Source organism: Berghia stephanieae, chromosome 13 (assembly GCF_034508935.2).
Source record: "Berghia stephanieae isolate SIO BIC M18660-M18661 chromosome 13, UCSD_Bste_1.3, whole genome shotgun sequence".
In the NCBI taxonomy this organism is placed as follows: domain Eukaryota; kingdom Metazoa; phylum Mollusca; class Gastropoda; order Nudibranchia; family Aeolidiidae; genus Berghia; species Berghia stephanieae.
The window spans coordinates 21,837,404-21,859,675 of record NC_088372.1 but is presented as its reverse complement, the minus strand read 5'-3'; the positions used below and the strand labels follow the sequence as shown (position 1 = coordinate 21,859,675).

General features: G+C 37.1%; 1 protein-coding gene across 4 annotated transcripts in view; it reads left to right on the top strand.

The window, feature by feature from the left end:
- The window catches only part of LOC144959157 (uncharacterized), a 204,766-nt gene that overhangs the window by 78,121 nt on the left and 104,373 nt on the right, over positions 1-22,272 (top strand). For all 4 annotated transcript variants that reach the window (XM_078891677.1, XM_078891676.1, XM_078891675.1 and 1 more), the window contains exons 6-8: positions 17,788-18,003; positions 19,886-20,116; positions 20,642-20,848. In XM_078891677.1, the coding sequence (XP_078747803.1) occupies positions 17,788-18,003; positions 19,886-20,116; positions 20,642-20,848 (654 nt within the window). The remainder of the gene's footprint in view (positions 1-17,787; positions 18,004-19,885; positions 20,117-20,641; positions 20,849-22,272) is intronic.

Here is a 22,272-nt window from a genome sequence, read left to right as displayed (position 1 = left end):
ATAAGGAAAGAAAATTGTATTATAATGGTTTAAATGGTAGAGGCAGCATAAAAAAAAACCAAAACATTATTGTTGCCTGATTTTGTCTGATCATTTTTTTTTTGTTTTCTCATTTTACAACCCACAAAAATAAATAAATGATAAATAAAGTTTTAAGAGTCGAATAATATTTCCAGTCAAACCTTTGATTTGGTCAATATTCATCCCGAGGACTTAGCCCACCATGACCCATTTACCGACTTAACATTTGAAATTTCCGAACAGGAACAGTGCGTATATAAAGAAATTAAAAGAATTAAGGCACTGGAAGTGCAAAAAAAAAAAAAAAAAAAAACAACAAAAAAAAAAACAAAAAAAAAACAAACAACAAAAACAAAACAAAAACACAGACAAAAATGGCGAAACAAGATAAACAAAAGCTAAAATCCTAAGCCAGTCGATATGAGCTTCGCTGATCCGATCGATAGGACAAATTTGACTTTTTCTATAATTTATTTTTCAATTTTCCTGCACTGCTTTAGAGAGCAATTTCTCTCAATCAGTCATTGTGTACAAAGAATATAACATAAATCGTTGCTTGACTCATAAGCTGTAAATATAGCCCTGTCTAAGAAGAACTGCAAATATTACGTGGATACACTAGAGTGGTCAACGGAGTGCCTCAGGGATACCCCTTGAATCCCTTGCACTAACCTTGTCCACTTGGATTTCACGGCCGACCGGAGACAAACCATAAATAATGATATATATTTATATCTACAGTCGACGCTGGGCGTGATGGCTTTGGATAAATTGATAGTTGTTTTAAGTCGATGCTATAGTTTGTTTTTTGTTGTTGTGTCTTCCTACAAATAAACCCAGCTTACTTTACTCCATTCAACTTTTGTCGTTCACAGCGTTGTCTCTCATGGGAAAAAATGTACTTCGCCTAACAGGCGTCGTGTGTCGTCCTGCATATTAAATGTCCCTGTTGGCTAGGGACACCTTGTAAAACGCTTTTAGCACGTTTAGTGAATATTGCGTTATATAATTGCTCAGGTTTCTTTCTTTTATTTTTTCTTCTAATCTAACGGTAATTCTGGACTTAATATTCTTGGATAAATTGGTTTTTTTTTAAAAAAAAAGGCAATGCTTTTTTTTTCTTTTGTGATGTCCTGGTGCCTTCCTATGGATGAACATGGCTCGCGCCACTCACTCAATTTTTGGCGTTTCTTTGTATCTATAGAATGATCAAGTCCTACCAAATTCTCTTCAACGGGTTATTGAATAGTTAAAGTTACATAATATACGTTTATGTTTTGGTTACAACTATGAAAGTGATAAATTAATAAGCAGGCACTGATATAAGATGAAGATCTGAAAAGTGTGTATAAAACATTGCACAATAAAAGAAAATAACATCCCAAATATCAGCCTGCCTCAACTTATTATATCTCTGGCGGTCTGAATGCTATTAGCAAAGATGGACTGACGTCAAAGGCATTCAAACGATAGTCTGCCGGTGGCATTTAACCTCGCCTTCGTTAAGTACAAGCCTGTCATAATTTGGTCTTGTCTTTTGACCTCATTTATAGATAGAACGAAGTTGACGTCACTCAGGTCTCTGCTATGTTTTTTTAACCATCCATATTTAGCCTATGAGTAATTCTCAATAAACTGTATTAACCAGACAATAAACGTTCAAGGTCACACATAGTTCTGTATGTTGGTCCGTTATATTTCCGGAAGGCAATGTTGTGAGTTTCTTCGCCAAGCGCACAGCATCACAAGATTATAGCACTGTCAAATGAGCTGTTTGTAGAGCTCAAGGAAACAAATTACTCGTAGGATCCCATTGGTTGAACTATTGAATACAACTCACATTTGGCTTTCTTTTCGTGGTCATAGACTTGTCTTTTGACGTCATTTTGTGGTCAGAATCAGTGCGAAGCCATCGTTAAGGTATAGCCTGACTGTGACCTTCGTAAACTAAAGGCCTGATCTTCACCAAATGATATATGGAATCGCAAAATATATCAGCATGAAATATTACATTTCTTTGTGTTGAAATTTGTTTTAAAAATGATCTAGAGGGCCGATTATTTGGGCTGGCGGACATTATTACGTATTGGAGAATGAAATATTGACCTTAATCAACAACACCCACGTTCTTCTTACAACAAGCCTTTGTATACACCCACTTTTATTATTATTATCCTTTTTTACACATACACACAACATGCTCAGGAACTGTTTGACCGTGTGTTCCCGGTTGACAGAGTGCATTGGTCACCCACCCTCAACCCCTCACCCATTATTACTGAACTGCTGTTACTGCCATTAGCATTACTTCTTACTACACCATCACGGTTGATTGACCTGGCACCAGGGGTATGTCACAGACTATGCAATGTTACATAGTTTGTCATGCTCTCCACTCAAGCTAAAAACTCATTTGGATTAACTTCCCCTTAATATTGACAAAACGCATTTTATCCAGATTGGTCGGGAAACTTGTCACTTCAGACAAAGTGGAGAACTTGCATAATTGGATACATAAAGTTTTTGTGTTGTTTTTTTTTTTTACGCACAGAAACTTTAAAATTGTTAAAAATTATTATACAACCGTGGAAATTAAGATAGATCGAAACGAATCTTTTGACCCATCAACGGCTAAAATCGGCCCAGTAATTAAGTCTGGAGGTAGCCACAAAAATAGGCCAGGGTTTTTTAAAATTATTTTTTTTTTCAAGAATGGAAATGGATAAAATTTGATGACCCTCAACTGGTGGAAAAGTCCCAAGCCTGAGAATTCGCGGACATCTGTGGTTTGAGACTTTTTAACATTTCGGCATTGGGTCATTTTAATCGATTGTTGAATAATAATAATAATCGTCTTCGACACCACATGTCCAAAACATTTAAGATAGGAGAAACAGACATTTGTAAATGTGGAGAGGGGAAGCAGGATGTCACACGTGTTTGGCAGGACTTTACAAAGTACAATGTGCAAAGGACGCCTATTTGGCCCGAGGGGACCACACTGCAGGGCGAAGCTCTATGAGTCGCAGCACGAGCTTGGGAAGACCACAGCGTTCTTGCATCTTGTTGACCTTCAGCCTTAAAGACACCATTGGGAGAAAGAAGAAGAAGAAGAAGAAGAAGAAGAAGAAGAAGAAGAAGAAGAAGAAGAAGAAGAAGAAGAAGAAGAAGAAGAAGGAGGAGGGAAGGAGGAGAGGAGGAGGAGAGGAGGGAAAGGAGGAGGAGGAGGAGGAGAGAGGAGAGGAGGAGGAGGAGGAGAGGAGGAGGAGGAGAGGAGGGAGAGGAGGAGAAGAGAAGAAGAGGAGAGAGGAGAGAGGAGAGGAGGAGAGAAGGGAAGGAGAGAGGAGGAGAGAGAAGGAGAGAGGAAGGAGAGGAGGAGAAGAGAAGAAGAGAGGAGAAGAGAGGAAGAGGGAAGAAAGGAAGAGAAGAGAAGAGAGAAGAGAAGAGGAGAGAGGAGAGAAGGAAGAGGAAGAAGAAGAAGAAGAAGAAGAAAAATTCATATCTTTCTGGTAAAAAAATTGTTAAAAATCATTTTGTCAGAGTATGGTCACATTGAATTTTTGGCAAAGAGGGAACATCTCGTCTTCGCCGTGATATGTCAAATGATTTTTATATCCGTAGTACAACTAATCAGAGATGTCAACACTTGTGTTTAAATCGAGTGATTTGATTTGACATGCTGTAAGACCTTTAACAAAACAAAAACTAAACAAAAATAGTACATGTCTACTTTTTTAAAATTGAGAATTTGTGTTGCGCCATATCCACTAAACGTGCTGAAAGCGCTTTACAAGGGTTCCCTTACCAACAGAAACACGAAACATATTATAGAACGAGACATGACGCCTGTTAGGCGATATCACAATCTTTTTTTCAGACGAGGGACAACGCTGTTCACGGCTAGGTACTCATTTTATACCTGAATACGGTGAGAGAATGTGAGTAAAGAGCCTTTTTTAAGGACTCGGAATCGGACTCAGACGAAGAAGAAGAAGAAGAAGAAGAAGAAGAAGAAGAAGAAGAAGAAGAAGAAGAAGAAGAAGAAGAAGAAAAGGAAGGAGAAGGAGAAGAAGAAAGGAATGACGGCAATTCAATGGATTCAATGTTTTGATGTATAGAACTTATATTATGCTTATTTTTTTGTAGGGTTGGCAGCTCTGTTCTGCCAACGTTATAAGTGTAATACATTTATGAATATAGCTAAAAATCATTATAGATATATTATAATATAGTTTATATATAATATATATATATATATATTATATATATATATATAATATATATAATATATATATATATATATATATATAGGTACGATTAATATGACGCCTGTTATAGCCAAAAAAGTATTGGCTGGTTCCAACTGCCAACCTAGACTGACATTCCATTTAAATGGGATGGGACGTTTGTTGTTGGTTTTTGCCCTGATTCGGGCTCTCACCCCCCCCCCCCACCCCCCCCCACACACGCACACACACCTTCTCCTTTTCATGCCAACTGGTTCGATTCAATAAATTAAGTTTACTATTATTTATTTGGTTGTTGTTAATGTTTTAATAGCTGTTATATGGTTCACTGTCCTTATAAAACAACCACCCACGCCACTGTGTGCTTGGGGAGGGGGGGGGGGGGGGGGGGGGGGTATTTGTATACATTATGTGTCATCCCATTGATCGGAAATGATTTCCATTTGAAGAATTGTGAAATATAGACGTGTGATATGATCTGTAATAATACATGATTTATAACAAACGTAGTTTCTTATAAAGACCCCGATTGTTCAAATAGTTAAAACCTTTATTGATTGATTGACGCCTACGTAAATTGACCTCGTTTTGATACATGTCATGGCAACATTAACCTTTACAAGCGGGGCTCGAATCAACTCTAACTTTGCTTCTTAGCCTACCGATTTCACCAAGAGAGCAGTTGGAAATCGTCCAACTTGGCAGTTGAAACAACAAAAGAGATAATATTATACCTACATGAAAAAAATGTTGGTTTGATAAAAGTTCACTGTCTCGCCCGCTCCCATAGTGGGCATGGCGGAGGTACTTATTGTGTCTTCTATCCCCCTTTTTCTGTTTTCCAACATGCTTTCTGTCTTTGTCTTGGGATGAAACTCCCTGGCGGATACCCTGGCTGGGAGGGAAACAGTCAAATGTATAGCTAGAGTTTTGGGAGACGATATTTTTTGTCTTGTAATAAATTATCTGTCTGTTATGCACTGTATTATGTTTTCTACATATATATATGATTTGTAAACATTTGAGTGCGTTCCACTTAGTGGGGACCTGTGCTTGTGTCAGGATGAGACATTTAGGTCATCTCAAACTAAATACACTGACAGAGTGCTCTTGGAATCTACATCTGTTCCCTATTTAAACCAATTCCCCTTTGTCTTACCTTTTTCTTGTGTGCTTTAGTGTAATTCTAACTCTTTACTATCCCATTTTCTTCTTTTGACTGGCACTGATATGACCTTAATGTGTTGCAAGCTCCGTAAAACCCCTAAAAACAAAAACAAAACAAACTGTCTCGCCCGAAAATTTTTTGATAAAGAGTGCCACTCAAAAAATGTCTCAGATCAATCAATCCGCGTTCATCCTTTTTTTTCGATTAAAATAATCATTCATGTTCACCTTAACAGTGGGTGGACAACTGATTCTGTTTAAACAAACAGTTCTTTGCGATAGACTAGAGCCCTGTCCAGAGGGTAGCAATGAATTATTACAAAGTCAAAGCAACATGGATAAACGGATGGAGGGTGTTGTTGGAACGAGTGCCTTTTGTCTTACTCCTTTTCACGAATACTTGTAAACATTTATTTAAATCTCTTTATTGCCATGCTTAAGGTCTTTTCATCCTTCCATCATCTTTCCTTTTTACTGGCAATGTTGTGAATTACGTGTCGCAAGCACCGTAAAACCACTAAACACTCACACGCACACACACAAACACACTCACTAAATATATTATATAAAAATGTAGTTCTTCAGAGCCAATAAACTGGATCTGGATTTTTTTCCCGGTATCTGTAACATAAAATGGACTCTAGTAATTGCTTGCTCTCTTTTTTTGATAGGACGATAGTCTGTAACAAAGTACTTTCCGCCAGCTCTAACATACGTACCCAGCGACATAATCACGATTGGATGGACAGGGAGGTCAGAAATCAAATCTCGGCTGCACTTGGGATCAAGCTCGTCCCCTTTGCTTGTGAGGCGAGTGCTCTGCCAAATGAGATGTCATACCCCCCCCCCCCCCCCCCCCGATATAGACAAAACACACACAATATAATTTATTCATACGCAATTTTGCACTAGACGTCTATATAATAATATCTTCATAATAAAAAGATTTATCGGTGCAAAATCTGTCAGTGAAATATGACACGCTCTCTACACTGTTAGTGGTAATACATCATTGTACTGTGCCGTACTCAGGAAACCCCCATATTTAAAAATTTGGCCAGAAAGCTCGTCCTTCAAATATGGATCCATTTAAATGACCCTCACCTTGGCAAAAACGCTCAAACCTGGGACTTTGCGATGTCCCAGGTTTGCGAGTTTTTGCCAAGACGAGGGTCATTTAAATCGATCGATATTTGAAGGACGAGTTTTCTGGCCAAATTTTTAAATATGGGTTTTTCCAAGTGTACGGCAGTAGTGATATGTCTACTCGAGACAGTTGAGTCGGCAGGTGCTACAAGCACTTAAAAGGCTGGAAGAAGCACTGTCAAAAAGACTCTTATTTCTGTTGGTTTTTTAACTCTTTACTGGCCGGGTTCGAAGTCACTCTTACTGGACGAAGCCCCGGAGGCATTTATGCCCTCTTGGTGAAAACGGTTAGGTCTAAAATTGTAATTAGATAAATAATAAGCCCCCCCCCCCTCCCTTAATGTTCGGCTATGTGGTCTTGTGGTATGATACTTGCTTTCGGATCGGAAGGTCCTGGGTTCGAGCCTCGCTCGGCGCCTAGTTGAGTCCTTGAAAAAAAGGCTCTTTACTCAATTCTCTTACCGCATTCAGGTTAAAATGAGTACCTGGCCGTTAATAGCGTTGTCTCTGGTCGAAAAAAAAATTTGTAATATCGCCTAACAGGCGTCATGTCCCGTCTTCAATGCTGTTGGTCAAGGACCCGTTGTAAAGCGTTTTGAACACGTTTAGTGGGTATTGCGCTATATAAAAGCTCAATTATAAAAGAAAATACAGCTTTTCTTAAAAAAATCTTTCCTTTTAATGTGTAGTCATTCATTTGGTAACTTTAATGTCCAAATCCCTTTTTAGCATCGGCATCAATCCGACATTTAACCGTTTGGGGGCGATATGTTAAAAAATAAATGATTTGAAAGAGATGCGACGGTCTCGACGGTAAAGAGTTAATAGTTCTACTACACCTGTCCAAGATGTCCTTGCGGGTGGTTGGATGGGAGCATCACCCTGGAATCATATACCTATGATGTTCGCATGGGTGTACGATCCGATAGTGATGTCGTTTCTTCTTCTCTTTACTAGCCTATCCTGCTTCTTTGGTTTGTGATTGTATTTTTGACAGGGATATTTTTTTTTCTGTAAATCTTTTGCCTGTTTGTTCTTGGTTATTTATAATTTAGCTTATGATATCTTTAGGTTATGATTTTGATTTACATTTGTACTATTTTTGTTAGATTGCTTGTTTTTTTGTTTCAGCGGTCTCTCATATAACCTCAATTGTGTTGGAAGAGACCTAAAGCAACAAACAAACAAACAAAAAAAAAAAAAAAACAAAAAAAAACAAGATGTCCTTACCAATCTAGAGACATCGACTATACCAGGTGTCACTTTGACATAAAGGTTTTCAGGGGCAGCTCCACCCACCAAAATAAAACACTTAAGTTGTATTGACGCTATATATGAGTCTGGGTAAAATGCTCACAACATCACAGGTTACATTACATATTATTATATTCATAAGGCAATTAATCCCATCCTAGGTGAACAATTTAGCAGGTCTGATAACCGAACGCGATTATTGGCCTCAACGCCCTCTCCTTACCAACTACAGGAAAATCGTCACATTCGTTACGATACAACCAACATTTTTCTTAATCAAATTTCTTTTGTACATCATAAAATTTAAAGAAAATGAACAGTGTGTTGTAGAGTAGAATGTTTTGCGAAAGAAATAATGCATGTCAAGAACTTTCCTGCTCTTATGTCAGAGTGAAAAAAAAAAAAAAACAACTATTTTTGTGTTAGTTGGGAAGGTGTGAAGTTTTGGGGAAAATCCTGAAAATGGCTGGCAAGGAGAGAGTTAATAACATTGGTGTAGTGGACGGAATTTTGTGTCGGGTTTGTGAGTATTTTCACGACAACAATGAGACCATGTTATAGAAGAAAACGGTAGGGGCTGCTTGAAGCCGGTGATCGTAAAATACTAACGAAAGAGTGAAAATGGAGAGCCTTCTTATGGGAACAAAACAGAAAATAGACGTTTCGGGTACAAACCCTTCGTCAGTACAATAATACACAAATAACGTGGAAAACAAATAAAATAAAATGTTTTCCACCTTATTTGTGTATTGTTGTGCTGACGAAGGGTTTGTACCCGAAACGTCCATGATCTGTTTTTGTTCCCATACGAAGCCTCTCCATTTTCACTCTTTCGACCATATTATACTATAATAAGCATATGCCGACCCCATGCCTTTTGATATCTATCTAAGGATTTTAATACTTTTTTTTTCTGTTTTATTGTTTGTTTTTAAATAAATAAATAAATGCTTTCTGTGTCTTCTATGCCCCTGTATCTGTTTTCCAAGTTGCTTTCTGTCTTTGTCTTGGAATGAGATGACTTGGTTTTGTCTTGGCCCTGGCCGGATACCCTGGCTGGGAGGGAAACAGTCAAATGTATAGTTAGAGTTGTGGGATATGATTTTTTTTTTTCAGTGTAAACCATATCTCTATTTTTACTGTATTATGTTTTGTTTACATATTATATATATGATTTGTAATTAGTGTGTTGCTCTTAGTGGAGACCTGTGCTTGTTTCAGGATGAGACTTTTAGGGATCTCAAACTAAGTACACTGATAGTGTGCTGTTGGAATCTACATCTGTTCCTTATTTGAACTTATTTCCCTTTGTCTTAGTTTTTCTTGGGTGCTTTAATTGTAATTCTAGAACTTTTTACTATCCCATTTCTTCCTTTTTACTGGCGTTGATATGACCTTAATGTGTCAAACAAATATGAAAAAAAAACAATAGCAAAAATAAATAGATAAATTAATAAATAAATAAATGAATAAATAAATAAATAAATAAATAAATAAATAAATAAATAAATAAATAAATAATATATTCCCTTTATTCATCCCTAAGGGATTTTTTTTCTTTAGGATCTATTCCAAGGGAAGACTGGAATAACCCAGGCGTCAGCCGTATTGCAGCGTGCAAAGTGAGCTTAGGCTAGGTGACTTGCGCGACGGGTTGTCGAACGAGGTACCTTTCGGGTACGACGCAAAGACCATACCGCTGAGCCACGTTATCCCATTTTTGTGGTCAAGTAGTGGTATAATACTCGCTTTCGGATCGGAAGGTCCCGGGTTCGAGCCTCGCTCGGCGCATAGTTGAGTACTTGGTAAAGGCTCTTTACTGACATTCTCCCACCGTACTCAGGTGAAAAAAGAATACCTGGCCATCAACAGCATTGTCTCTGTCGGAAATCGCCCAACAGGCGTCATGCCTCTATCTTCATGCCACTTATTGCTGTTGGTCACGGACCTTTTGTAAAGCATGTTTAGTGGATATTGCGCTATATAAAATCTCAAGTTTGTTCAACATAATATAATGTACTATTATTTTCATTCTTGCATGACTGAACACATCGGTCAAAATCTTGTCGATGTCTTGACCCAAGGTCTCATGATGAATTGATTATTCCGATGGACAATTATATATATGTATATATATATATATATATATATATATATATATATATATATATATATATATATATATATATAATATATTTAAAATGAGCTTTCATATAGCGCAATATCCACTCAACGTGCTTAAAGCGCTTTACAAGGGGTCCCCGACCAACAGCAACAGGTAACATATAGAACAAGACATGACGCCTGTTAGACGATATTACATTTTTTTTCAGACAGAGACAACGCTGTTAAAGGCCAGGTACTCATTTTACATCTTAGTACGGTGAGAGAATGTGAGTAAACAGCCTTTTCCAAGGACTCAACTATGCGCTGAGCGAGGCTCGAACCCAGGACCTTCCGATCCGAAAGCGAGTGTCATACCACAAGACCACATAGCCGCACCTAGCTGTATAACTGCAAACCGAACTGTTTTTAGCGAGAGATGATAAGCCAATATTTTGATTTCAATGCCCATAGTAGGCAGGGACTTACTGTGTCCTCCAACCCCCTATATTATCTGTTTTCCAATTTGCTTCTGTCTTGGTCTTGGAATGAGATTACTTGGTTTTGTCCTGGCCCTGGACGGATACCCTGGCTGTGAGGGAAACAGCCAAATGCATGGTTAGAGTTTTGGGAGATGATATTTAATTCCTTTTATTTCTTTTCTCTTTTAAGCACTGTATTATTTTTTGTAAACATTTGAATGTAATCCTCTTAGTGGAGACGTGTGCTTGTGTCAGGATGAGACATTTAGTCGTGGTCTCAAACTAAGTACTTTGATGGTGTGCTCTTGGAATCTACATCTGAGCCAATTCTCCTTTGTCTTCCTCATTATTGGGTGTCCGTTAATTGTAATTTACTATCCCATTTTCTTCCTTTTTGTTGGCGCTGATATGACCTTAATGTGTCGCAAACACCTTAAAACTCTTTTTAAAAAAACAAACAAAAACAACAACCCCCCCCCCCCCCCAAAAAAAAAAAAAACCCAAAAAAACACCCCCCCCTCCCTCCCCCCAAAAAACAAACCCCAAAAACCCCAACAAATTCCTAAACTTAAATTGTTGTTATTGTTATTGTTGTTGTCGTAATATGGCTGTTTATGTTATCGTCGTTGTCTTTAACTTTACCACACTGCTTGCACCAGATCAACCGTGACCAATTTGTCTCCTTCCGTTACAGGTTGTTAACCTGACACCCAACTGTAACTGCCCTGAGAAATCCCCAAACACCCGACTTAACCCCCCCTGACCATCCTACCATGGCCGTATCAATAAAAAATATCCTCGCATTTACCTATCAGCTATCAATCTACACGCAGACAACTACAACACACTCATAGATTTGAATTTTGTTGTGTGTAGTTAGCATTGAATTATATGCCAAGTTTTAGATTTAAACAGTTTTTTATCTAACACGGAGAGTATAAAAAGTTATATATAAATAACCAATACGTAAGCAGGATTCAAGATGAATATGCGTCATGTCTCGTTCTAAATGTTACGTGTTGCTGTTGATTGGGGACCCATTGTAAAGCGCTTTGAGCACGTTTAGTGGATATTGTGCTATATAAAAGCTCAAACTCAATAGTTACCCGTCAAACCTATGCTATACAGCACTTAATTAAGAAATAAGTTTTGAATTAAGAAAACTTTAATTGAATCTTTTTCTAAAAATAACAAAACTGGATTTTAAAAAAAGCAAACTTAATACCGAACGTTTCCAGGCTCTAAATTCCTCACGGAACGTTTCGGGCTGAAAGTACTTCTTCTTCAGCCAAGAATAAACATTAAATAAAAGGCAGGCTTTGATGTAGAATATTATGGAGAGATTGGGTTTGTCTCGCTCGCCACTCCAGCTCGGGATCAACCACGGGTGTTTTTGATTTATTTTTTAAAAAATTGTTGTCTTTTGTTTTTGTTTTTTTTTGTTTTGTTTTGAGTTTGTCTACGTTTGACTCTGGTTTATTTTTGATTGTTATTTGTTTCCTTTTTGGATTGTTTATTTTTCTTTTTTTTTTTTCTCTCTTTGTTTGTTGCTTTTGTTTTATTTTATTTTTTTTGGTTTGTTTTTAATGTGTCTGCTTTTGACTCTAGATAGTTTGTTTTTGTCAATTGTTTCCTTTTTGGATTGTTTTCTTTTTTTTTTTTTTTTGTTTGTTTTTGTTTGTTTGTTCCTTTTTTTTTTCTTCTTTTGTTGTTGTTTTTATTTTGTTTTTGAGCCATTCTTCTCATTACGTCGCATGTTTTCCAAGCAAAGGCATCTCGATCTAATCTATATCTATCAGTATCCTCCTCCTCATCAATAATGATTTTTGTGTTTGCATAATTGACAGATTTCTTTCATCCTTCGTCGTCGTGGTCTATGACTTTGAACAACGCAATAAATTAGGTTCTTTTCTCTCTCTTCAGAATGAATGGTGGAGGTGTCTTTGTTTGCATGGGTGTCTGAATGTTTGTATGTTTGTTTGTGCCAGTCTGTTTTGTTACATAGATATTTTGTTTGCACCGAGGCATCGTAACGCCGAGCACAGCCCAAAATGAAACCAATGAAAATAATATACAAAGTTTTAAAAATAATGAACATACAAAATAAGACAAACAAATAAAAGCAAAATTTATCAATACGCAATCTCTCTCTATCTCTACCCCCCCCCCCCCATCTTCTCTCTCTCTCCTCTCTCTCTCTTCTCTCTCCTCTCTCTCTTCTCTCTCTACTCTCTCTCCTCTCTCTCTCTCTCTCTCTCTCTCTCTCTCTCTCTCTCTCTTTAAAACTCAAATTACGATATTTATTTATTTATCTATCTTCCTCAATCATAAAACTGTGACATAAAATTATCACAGTTTTTATCTTGGATCTACAAATTAATATGTGGCGCAGCGTCTCAATACGGTACGCATTAAGTCAGTGTGTAACTTGTGACGGAAAGTAAATTCAACGGAAAAAAAAGGAGAACTATCCATTTTTGGGGGCTTTTTTTTTTGTTTTGCTCTTATAGGAAGTAAATTATTGATTGTCACTGTTATCCTTTTTTTTTCATAGCGTCCTGAGCGCCTTTGAGTGGAAGTGTGCTCTTCATAAATGTTTCATTACTGATATTTTTATTATTATTATTATCATCATTATTATTATTATTATTATTATTATTATTATTGTTATTATTATTATTATTATTATTATTACTATTATTTATTATTATTATTATTATTATTATTATTATTATTATTATTATTATTATTATTATTATTATTATTATTATTATTATTATTATTATTATTATTATTATTATTATTATTATTATTATTATTATTATTATTATTATTATTATTTTTATTATTATTATTATTATTATTATATTATTATTATTATTATTATTATTTATTATTATTATTATTATTAAGAGCACTCGCGTCTTACGCAAAGGGACCGAGATCGATCCCGGGTCAGTGCAGTCGAGATTTTTTTTCTTCTCATTCCTCCCTGTCTACCCCGCAATGAACGGGTAGCTGGGTCTGTTAGATCCGGCAGAAAGTACTTTGCGAAAGATTAACGTCATATCCAAAGGATAGCAAGCAATTGCTATTGTCCGTTTCACGCTCCATGGGCCTTAATGGCTCTAAACGACTACTTTTTTTCACTTTATTTACCTTGTCAATAAAACATTTTTACCTTTACTCAAATTGCAATTTTTTTTCTTTTGACTATAAATTCAACTGTCAACATTTGAATCATTCAGGCAACAGCGTTTTAAGGCGATGGGTGACAAATGGCAACTAATTAAATACTCTGTTAGGGACAAATGGCGTTTACAATGTGTTTGAAGAGAGAGAGAGAGAGAGAGCTTGGGACCGGTCGAACGAGATTGGCAGTTTGCGATGTGATGGTGGTGGCCTTTTCAGTTTGGGCGTTCCTTGGTTACGGGAAGGAATTTTGATTGAGGGGATAGGCGGCTACGGAGACGGATAATGATATAGAGATAGAGATAGATGGAACGATAGAGGAATAGATAAGGGTTAAGATAGGTGTATCGATTGATAGATGAATGGATAATAGATAAAGATTATGCTTACAATGAATGGGGAGGAGAGGGGTAGTTGAGACGGAAATGGAGAAAGATGGAGCGATAGATGAATTGATAAGGGATATAGATGATTTGGTAGAAAGATAAAAGATGAAATATGATAGATGAATAGATAAAGGTAAAGATAGATAGATGAAAGATGGAATGGTAGATTAATAGATAAGGGAAGAGATAGACGACTTGATAAATGGATGAATGAATAACAGATAAAGATTATGCTGACAGTGGAGACGGGGTGGGGTGGACATATATATATATATATATATATATATATATATATATATATATATATTGACACATAGATGTAGATAAAGATGGGGTTGAGGTCCTGGATGTTATGAAGAATAGAGTAGACTGAATGAAAAAGGGCGAGCAAGAATTTTGTGTTTCCTTATGTGTATAAGCGGGGAAAAAAAAAGATTGGGGGGGGGGGGGGGGGGGGGGGGGGGATAATCTTAATGATTGAGCGAATCAAATGAAGGGGGGAGGGGGAGTTTGACTAAGCTAGAAAAGAGAGAGAGAGAGAGAGAGAGAGAGAGAGAGAGAGAGAGAGAGAGAGAGAGAGAGAGAGAGAGAGAGAACCATTGCAATCTTACATAGTACCAAATATATTTTCCTACTTTATTTTCATCTTGTGTCACAGTATATATTATTATAATTGAGGGTGTAACGCGTTTTAAGGCCAATGTTAAATATAGCATTCCTATGAAGTGGACTGAAGTAGGCACGGGGGCAGGCTCTGACCTATAGGGAGAAGCGAGGAGAGTTGGGGCTGTTTGGCTACATTGTTTCCTCTTAGCGGAGGAGGACAAGGAGCAGGAGGAGGAGGAGGAGGAGGAGGACAAGCAGTGTTAACAATACCTCCAATCACGATTTTGTTTATATAATTTCCTTTTCTGTCGGTGTCAATCTAAAAAGATAGATATATAGATAGATAGATAGATAGATAGATAGATAGATAGATAGATAGATAGATAGATAAATAGATAGATAGATAGATAGATAGATAGATAGATAGATAGATAGATAGATAGATAGTATAATAATTAATGTAATAGATAAAAGATAGATAGATAGATAGATAGAAGATAGATAGATAGATAGATAGATAGATAGATAGATAGATAGATAGATAGATAGATAGATAGATAGATAGATAGATAGATAGATAGATAGATAGATAGATAGAAGATAGATAGAAGAAGATAGAAGAAGATAGACAGACAGACAGACAGACAGACAAGACAGACAGACAGACAGACAGACGAGACAGACAGGAAGACAGGACAGACAGACAGACAGACAGACAGACAGACAGACAGACAGGACAGACAGGACAGACAGACAGACAGACAGACAGACAGACAGACAGACAGACAGACAGGAAAAGACAGACAGATAGACAGAGACAAAGATAGACAGATAGACAGATAGACAGATACAGATAGACAGATAGATAGATAGACAGTAGATAGATAGAAGATAGATAGATAGATAGATAGATAGATAGATAGATAGATAGATAGATAGATAGATAGATAGATGATAGATAGTAGATAGATAGAAGATAGATAGATAGATAGATAGTAGTAGTAGATAGATAGATAGATAGATAGATAGATAGATAGATAGTAGTAGATAGTAGATAGATAGAGATAGATAGATAGATAGATAGTAGTGATGATAGTAGATAGATAGATAGATAGATAGATAGATAGATAGATAGATAGATAGATAGATAGATGATAGATAGATAGATAGATAGATAGATAGATAGATAGATAGATAGATAGATAGATAGATAGATAGATAGAATAGATAGATAGATAGATAGATAGATAGATAGATAGATAGATAATGATAGATAGATAGATAGATAGATAGATAGATAGATAGATAAGATAGATAGATAGATAGATAGATAGATAGATAGATAGATAGATAGATAGATAGATAGATAGATAGATAGATAGATAGATAGATAGATAGATAGATAGATAGATAGATAGATAGATAGATAGTAGATAGATAGATAGATAGATGATAGATAGATTAGATAGATAGATAGATAGATAGATAGATAGATAGATAGTAGATTAGATAGATAATGATAGTAGATAGATAGATAGATAGATAGATAATGATAGATATAGATGATAGATAGATAGATAGATAATAGATAGATAGATAGATAGATAGATAGATAGATAGATAGATAGATAGATAGATAGATAGATAGATAGATAGATAGATAGATAGATAGATAGATAGATAGATAGATAGATCGATCCGAAAGCGATTATCATACCAAGTATTCGCACAAAATGTGTATGAAATAGTGCCAGAGAAAACAAAGAAAAATACAAGCAAAAAATAATGATCCCAAAAATCTACAAACACCGACTAGGGATCGAACCTCAGAACTCCCCATTACTGGTTAGATGTGCTATAACTACACAAGAGAATACTTAAGAGCAATGAGATCCAAAGAGACGGGAATTATCGTGGTTTCTAAATTGTCCAAATGACCCCTTGGATCCAAGGGGTCATTTGGACAATTTAGAAACCACGATAATTCCCGTCTCTTTGGATCTCATTGCAAGGGGTCATTTGGACAATTTAGAAACCACGATAATTCCCGTCTCTTTGGATCTCATTGCTCTTAAGTATTCTCTTGTGTAGTTATAGCACATCTAACCAGTAATGGGGAGTTCTGAGGTTCGATCCCTAGTCGGTGTTTGTAGATTTTTGGGATCATTATTTTTTGCTTGTATTTTTCTTTGTTTTCTCTGGCACTATTTCATACACATTTTGTACGAATACTTGGTATGATAATCGCTTTCGGATCGGAAGGTCCTGGGTTCGAGCCTCGCTCGGCGCATAATTGAGTCCTTGGAAAAGGCTCTTTACTCATATTCTCTCACCGTACTCAGGTATAAAATGAGTGCCTTGCCGTTAACTGCGTTGTCTTTGTCGGAAAAAAAATGTTTTTTTGTTTTGTTTTTGAGGGTTTTACGGCGCTTGCAACACATTAAGGTCATATCAGCGCCAGTAAAAAGGGAAAAAATGGGATAGTAAAAAGTTCTAGAATTACAATTAAAGCATCCAAGAATAAGGCAGACAAAGGGGAATTGGTTCAAAAGGGAACAGATGTAGATTCCAAGAGCACACTATCAGTGTACTTAAATTGAGATCACCTAAAAGTCTCATCCAGACACAAGCACAGGTCCCCACTAAGAGGAACACACTCAAATGTTTACAAATCATATATAATACATAAATAAAACATAATAGAGTGCATAACAGAGAGGTGATTTACAAGGAAAAAAATATCATCTCCCAAAACTAACTATACATTTGACTGTTTCCCTCCAGTCAAGGTATCCGGCCAGGGCCAGGACAAAACCAAGTAATCTCACTCCAAGACAAAGACAGAAAGCATGTTGGAAAACAGACATAGGGGGATAGAAGACATAGTATGTACCTCCCTGCCCGCTATGGGAGGTCAGGATCCCCACCCAGAAAAAAAATGTAAAATTGCCTAACACATTTGTCGGAAAAAAATTGTAAAATTGCCTAACAGGCGTCATGTCTCGATCTACATGTTACGTATTGCTGTAGGACAATGATCCTTTGTAAAGCGCTTTGAGCACGTTTAGTGGATATTGCGCTATATAAATGCTCTACTTTAAATGCACAATTTTTTTCAGATTCTTAACTTTTTAAATTTAAATTTTACCAACCCCCCCCCCCCCAAACTGTCTTATTCAACAGATCTTCTGGCTAACTACCGTCTTCCAATGGACGTGGTGTCACGTGATTTGATTGAGAACCCATCAGGCCTGGAGGCCAGGGTGCACGGAGGGCCTCGACTAGTGAAGGGCGTCAAGAACAGCGCGTTGGTCATGGAGGGCAACAGACAATGGATTACAGTCACAGGCGCCGGACACAAGAAAGAATGTTTTGGTAATCTCGACCATTGCACAACGGGTGAGCGTCTAATTTTAACTCATTGACTTACTTGACTTATGCCTCTTGGCTCCTGGCGGAGCATAGGGCCTCAACAGCACTCTTCCATCTTCTTCTGTCCTTGGCACAGATCTTTGTCTCACTCCAGGTAAGATTGGAGACCCACAAATCTTGTTGAAGGCTTCTCCTCCAAGTCTGTTTTGGACGACCCCGTTCCCTCTTGCCCTGTGGGTTCCATTAACTCATTGATGCGGATTAAACTCTCTACTGTGGTATCGTTCTCTCTTTTTGTAACACAGTCAATCGATGTTTAGCTTGGTCATTGACCGGGTGGGTGGCTATTATTGCACAATAATGACTCAGCCTGTATCCGTGGTTGAGACATTTTGCACATTATATTATCGTCTCACTCAACTCGGGTGTTAATAAGTACGTCGTTACAGCCAAAAGAGCGCGAGACCGAAGGAGTCTACTTTTTCTGTGTTTGAATTACATGACCTGCTGGGGGGGGGGGGGGGGATGAATATCATAAAGTGTATTGACTACGATGAATTATGCCCTGTATAAATATCCATTATAGATAGAATGAAGTTGACGTCACTCGAGTCTTTGTTATTGCTTTTTGCCATCCGAATTTATGAGTAATTCTCACTAAACTGTACTAACCAGACTATAAACGTTCAAGGTTACACATAGTTTTGTGTGTTGGTCCGTTATACTTCAGGATGGCAATGATGTGATCTTCTCAGCCAAGCGCATACTGTCTATAGATAGTATGCAGATGACGTCACTCAGGCCTTTGTTATTGTTTTTGCCATCCGCGTTTGTGAGTTGTTCTCACTAAACTGTATTAACCAGACTATAAAAGTTCATGGTTACACAGAGTTTGTGTGTTGGTCCGTTATACTTCCGGATGGCAATGTTGTGAACTCCTTGGCCAAGCGCATTCTATCTATAGTCAGCTTTTCGTCCAACCGAGTCACACGATCTGTTGCCGTCCTGCAATGGGCACGATCTATATTACATTTCCATGTGCTCGAGGTCATTGGTCACATTGGAATATGTGCTCAAAGTGAGCCACACAGTGAAAAGTGTTCACAATTTGAGAAATATCCAACGCTACAATTGGTCATTTTGCTCAGCATGACTCATGAGCATGTTTACAACTTTCATAAACAAAGCAGCGTGTTTATATTTGTTAAGAAATATCCAATCGTTGGACATCAACAAATCGCGTGATTGATGACTCGGTTGAATGAAAACATGAATATAGATCGCTCTCATTGAATTTGTCTTAATTAATGTAAACACGCTACACTTTGTTTATGAAAGTTGTAAACATACTCATCAGTCAAGCTGAACAAAATGACATATTGTGATGTTAAACATTTCGAAAACTGTGTTTGTGTTTGAACACTTTTATCTATCTGGGTCATTTTGAGCACATTTTGCAATTTGACCAAAGATCTCGAGCATATTGAAAGGTAATAAAAGAGCTTTTATATAGCGCAATATCCACTAAACGTGCTCAAAGCGCTTTATAAGGGTTCCATGGCCAGCAACAACACTTAACATGTAGGACGAGACATGACGTCTATAAGGCGACATTAAAATTGTTTCCGACAGAGACCACGCTGTTAACGGCCATGTACTCATTTTATACCTGAGTACGGTGAGAGAATGTGAGTAAAGAGCCTTTTCCAAGGACTCAACTATTCGCCGAGCGAAGCTCGAACCCAGGACCTTCCGATGACCTTCCAAAAGCGAGTGTCATACCCCTAGACCACATAGCCGCACTATGGTAATAAAAGGTAATATAGATCATACTCATTGGCAACCTGCTTCAATAAAACTTTAAATTCAATTGAAAGTGAAAATATGTTTAAAAAATAATTTTCCTCAGGGTATTTCATCAGCATGTGGCTGAAATTTGACAATGCCTCGGACATCAAGACTGTTTACCTGTCCAACGGTGGTCATCGTCGCACTGGACACGGCGTGGCCATGCTGTACGGGCTGGACGGGCTGGAATTTGTCTTCAAGACCAAGGACGGCCAGACGTGGACAGTGATGGACAAGAAGGTGCTGGAAGGTCTGTGGTATCACGTGGCCGCTTCCTGGGAGAAGACGAAAGGTAACTTGATGAGAATCGTATTCCGTATAAATGGTGACGATATAGAGGTGGTAAGGTTTGTGCAGTAGAGCACTCTTGTGATGGACACGCTTGAAACGAATTGATTGAATGTACGACGTATGTTTGTACTCTATTTCCTCGCCCCCCTTATTATTTACCCTTAATAAAGAACAACAGGAACGACCCCTATAGAGAATTACTTTTAAAAAGATTATACCTTGAGTTGTTCTTTATGTTTGTATTCCACTGTATATAGAAATTATTATTATTTTTTTTTTGGTGAATGAAGGTAATAATTATGAAAGAATTATGATTATATTTATGTACTTCACGTCATTCTTACGTGGAGTAAAGGTAAGTTGTACTAGGTGAGAAAAAAGACTTTATCGGATTTGGTGAACTTTAGGTATTAAAACAATGAAGACCCCCCCCCCCCCCCATTGGTATTCCAGGATGGTTGCTGGGCGGATAGTGACATCAGACTATTGAATCCTATTATTTTTTTTTTTTTTAAATCCCTTTCAGGCCTGTATCTGTACATCAACGGGAGACAAGCCGACCACACCATGTCCCCAAGAATGACAAACGAAGCCAGAGACACGGACAGTTTTAAGGACTTTGTCATCGGCCGTTCCAACGACAGGAGCGGTTTGAGCAGTGTGGGGAAACTGACGGTGGACGAGTTTTTGTTCATGTCAAAGTTCAAGGACGAAAACGAGGCCATGGCTCATGGTAAGTATCTGTCATGGCAGTTTTTTTTCATCGCTTGCGACAGCGAGCAAAATAAAAAAAAAAAAAAAAAATGGCAAAAAATTGCTGATTTGCATTGCGGCCGCAACATTTGCAAATTTTCGAGATTTTGCCCAAAAATAATAATTATTTTTTTAAAAATTTAGTGGGGACTAGTGATGATAATCTTCCGCGGATTTTTTCATAAATGTTCCGTTGTTTTGTCATGTCAAACATTTTGTGCTAAGTGGTAGTTCATAAAACAAATATGCCTTCTATCATTTTTTGACACCTCTCCTCAGTTGCATGAATTTTGGTGAGACTCCTTTATTTAAGACGTTAGTCTAGACACATTGGCGCCAAATGTCAAAAGTAGCACAAGACACATGGTGGCCACGGATGAGAAGATGATCGAAAGGGAAGGGGATGGAGCAAATGGGTGTAAATATTTATGTACCTTTTAGCCGTAGCAAGATAGTAAATTTGGCGATTTTATAAGTTTTATAAGCTTGTATTTTTATTTTCCTTCCTTTTTGATTTTTTTTTGTTTTGTTTATGTTTGATTGTTATGAATTTGTTAATAGTATCCAATACAACTTGTGTCTAATAATAAAACAATTTTTTAAAAATAAATTCATCAATTCTCTCTCTCTCTCTCTCTCTCTCTCTCTCTCTCTCTCTCTCTCATATCCATATTTCTCTCTCAGCCACCCTTCTATCTTCATATTATGTTTATAGATATCATTTGGTAATAGAGAGATAATAAGTTAGGCTGATCGATTTAACAAATGATTGTTTAAAGGCTAATTTAAATTTGATTTGTTGATGGAATATGTTTTGCAATTAATTAAAGATTCTTATTTATAAGCTGCATCATCACAAGGTTGCAATAATACAGACACTCACCGGGTTTGTTATGTAAAAACAAATACCTCCTGGTCTTTTGGCCAAAAGTTTATCATAATCTCTTGATATAGTGGGCTACATCATAGGCCTCTGAAATGTTTAATTGGAAATGACAATTCATTAAGTTATATTTGCAAAAGGTCAGAAGTGCTTTAGGACTTATAATATATTAAATAACTATGAATAGCTATGTTATATTTGCATTAGATTTGGGTTTGACTGACGGGCCGGTAGATTTTCCTCCTTTTTGACAAATTTTCATTATCATCACTGGGGGACCTGTGCTTGTGTCAGGATGAAACAGTTAGATAATCTCAAAATAAGTACACTGATAGCGTGTTCTTCCTTTTTCTTGGGTACTTTAATTGTAATTCTAGAAATTTTTACTAGATCCCATTTTCTTCCTTTTTACTGGCGCTCATATGACCTTACATTTGTTGCAAGCGCCGTGAAACCCTTAAAAACAAACAAATACCTTTCTCTTTCATGAACGAATTATGGGTTTTTAGGAAAATTAATCG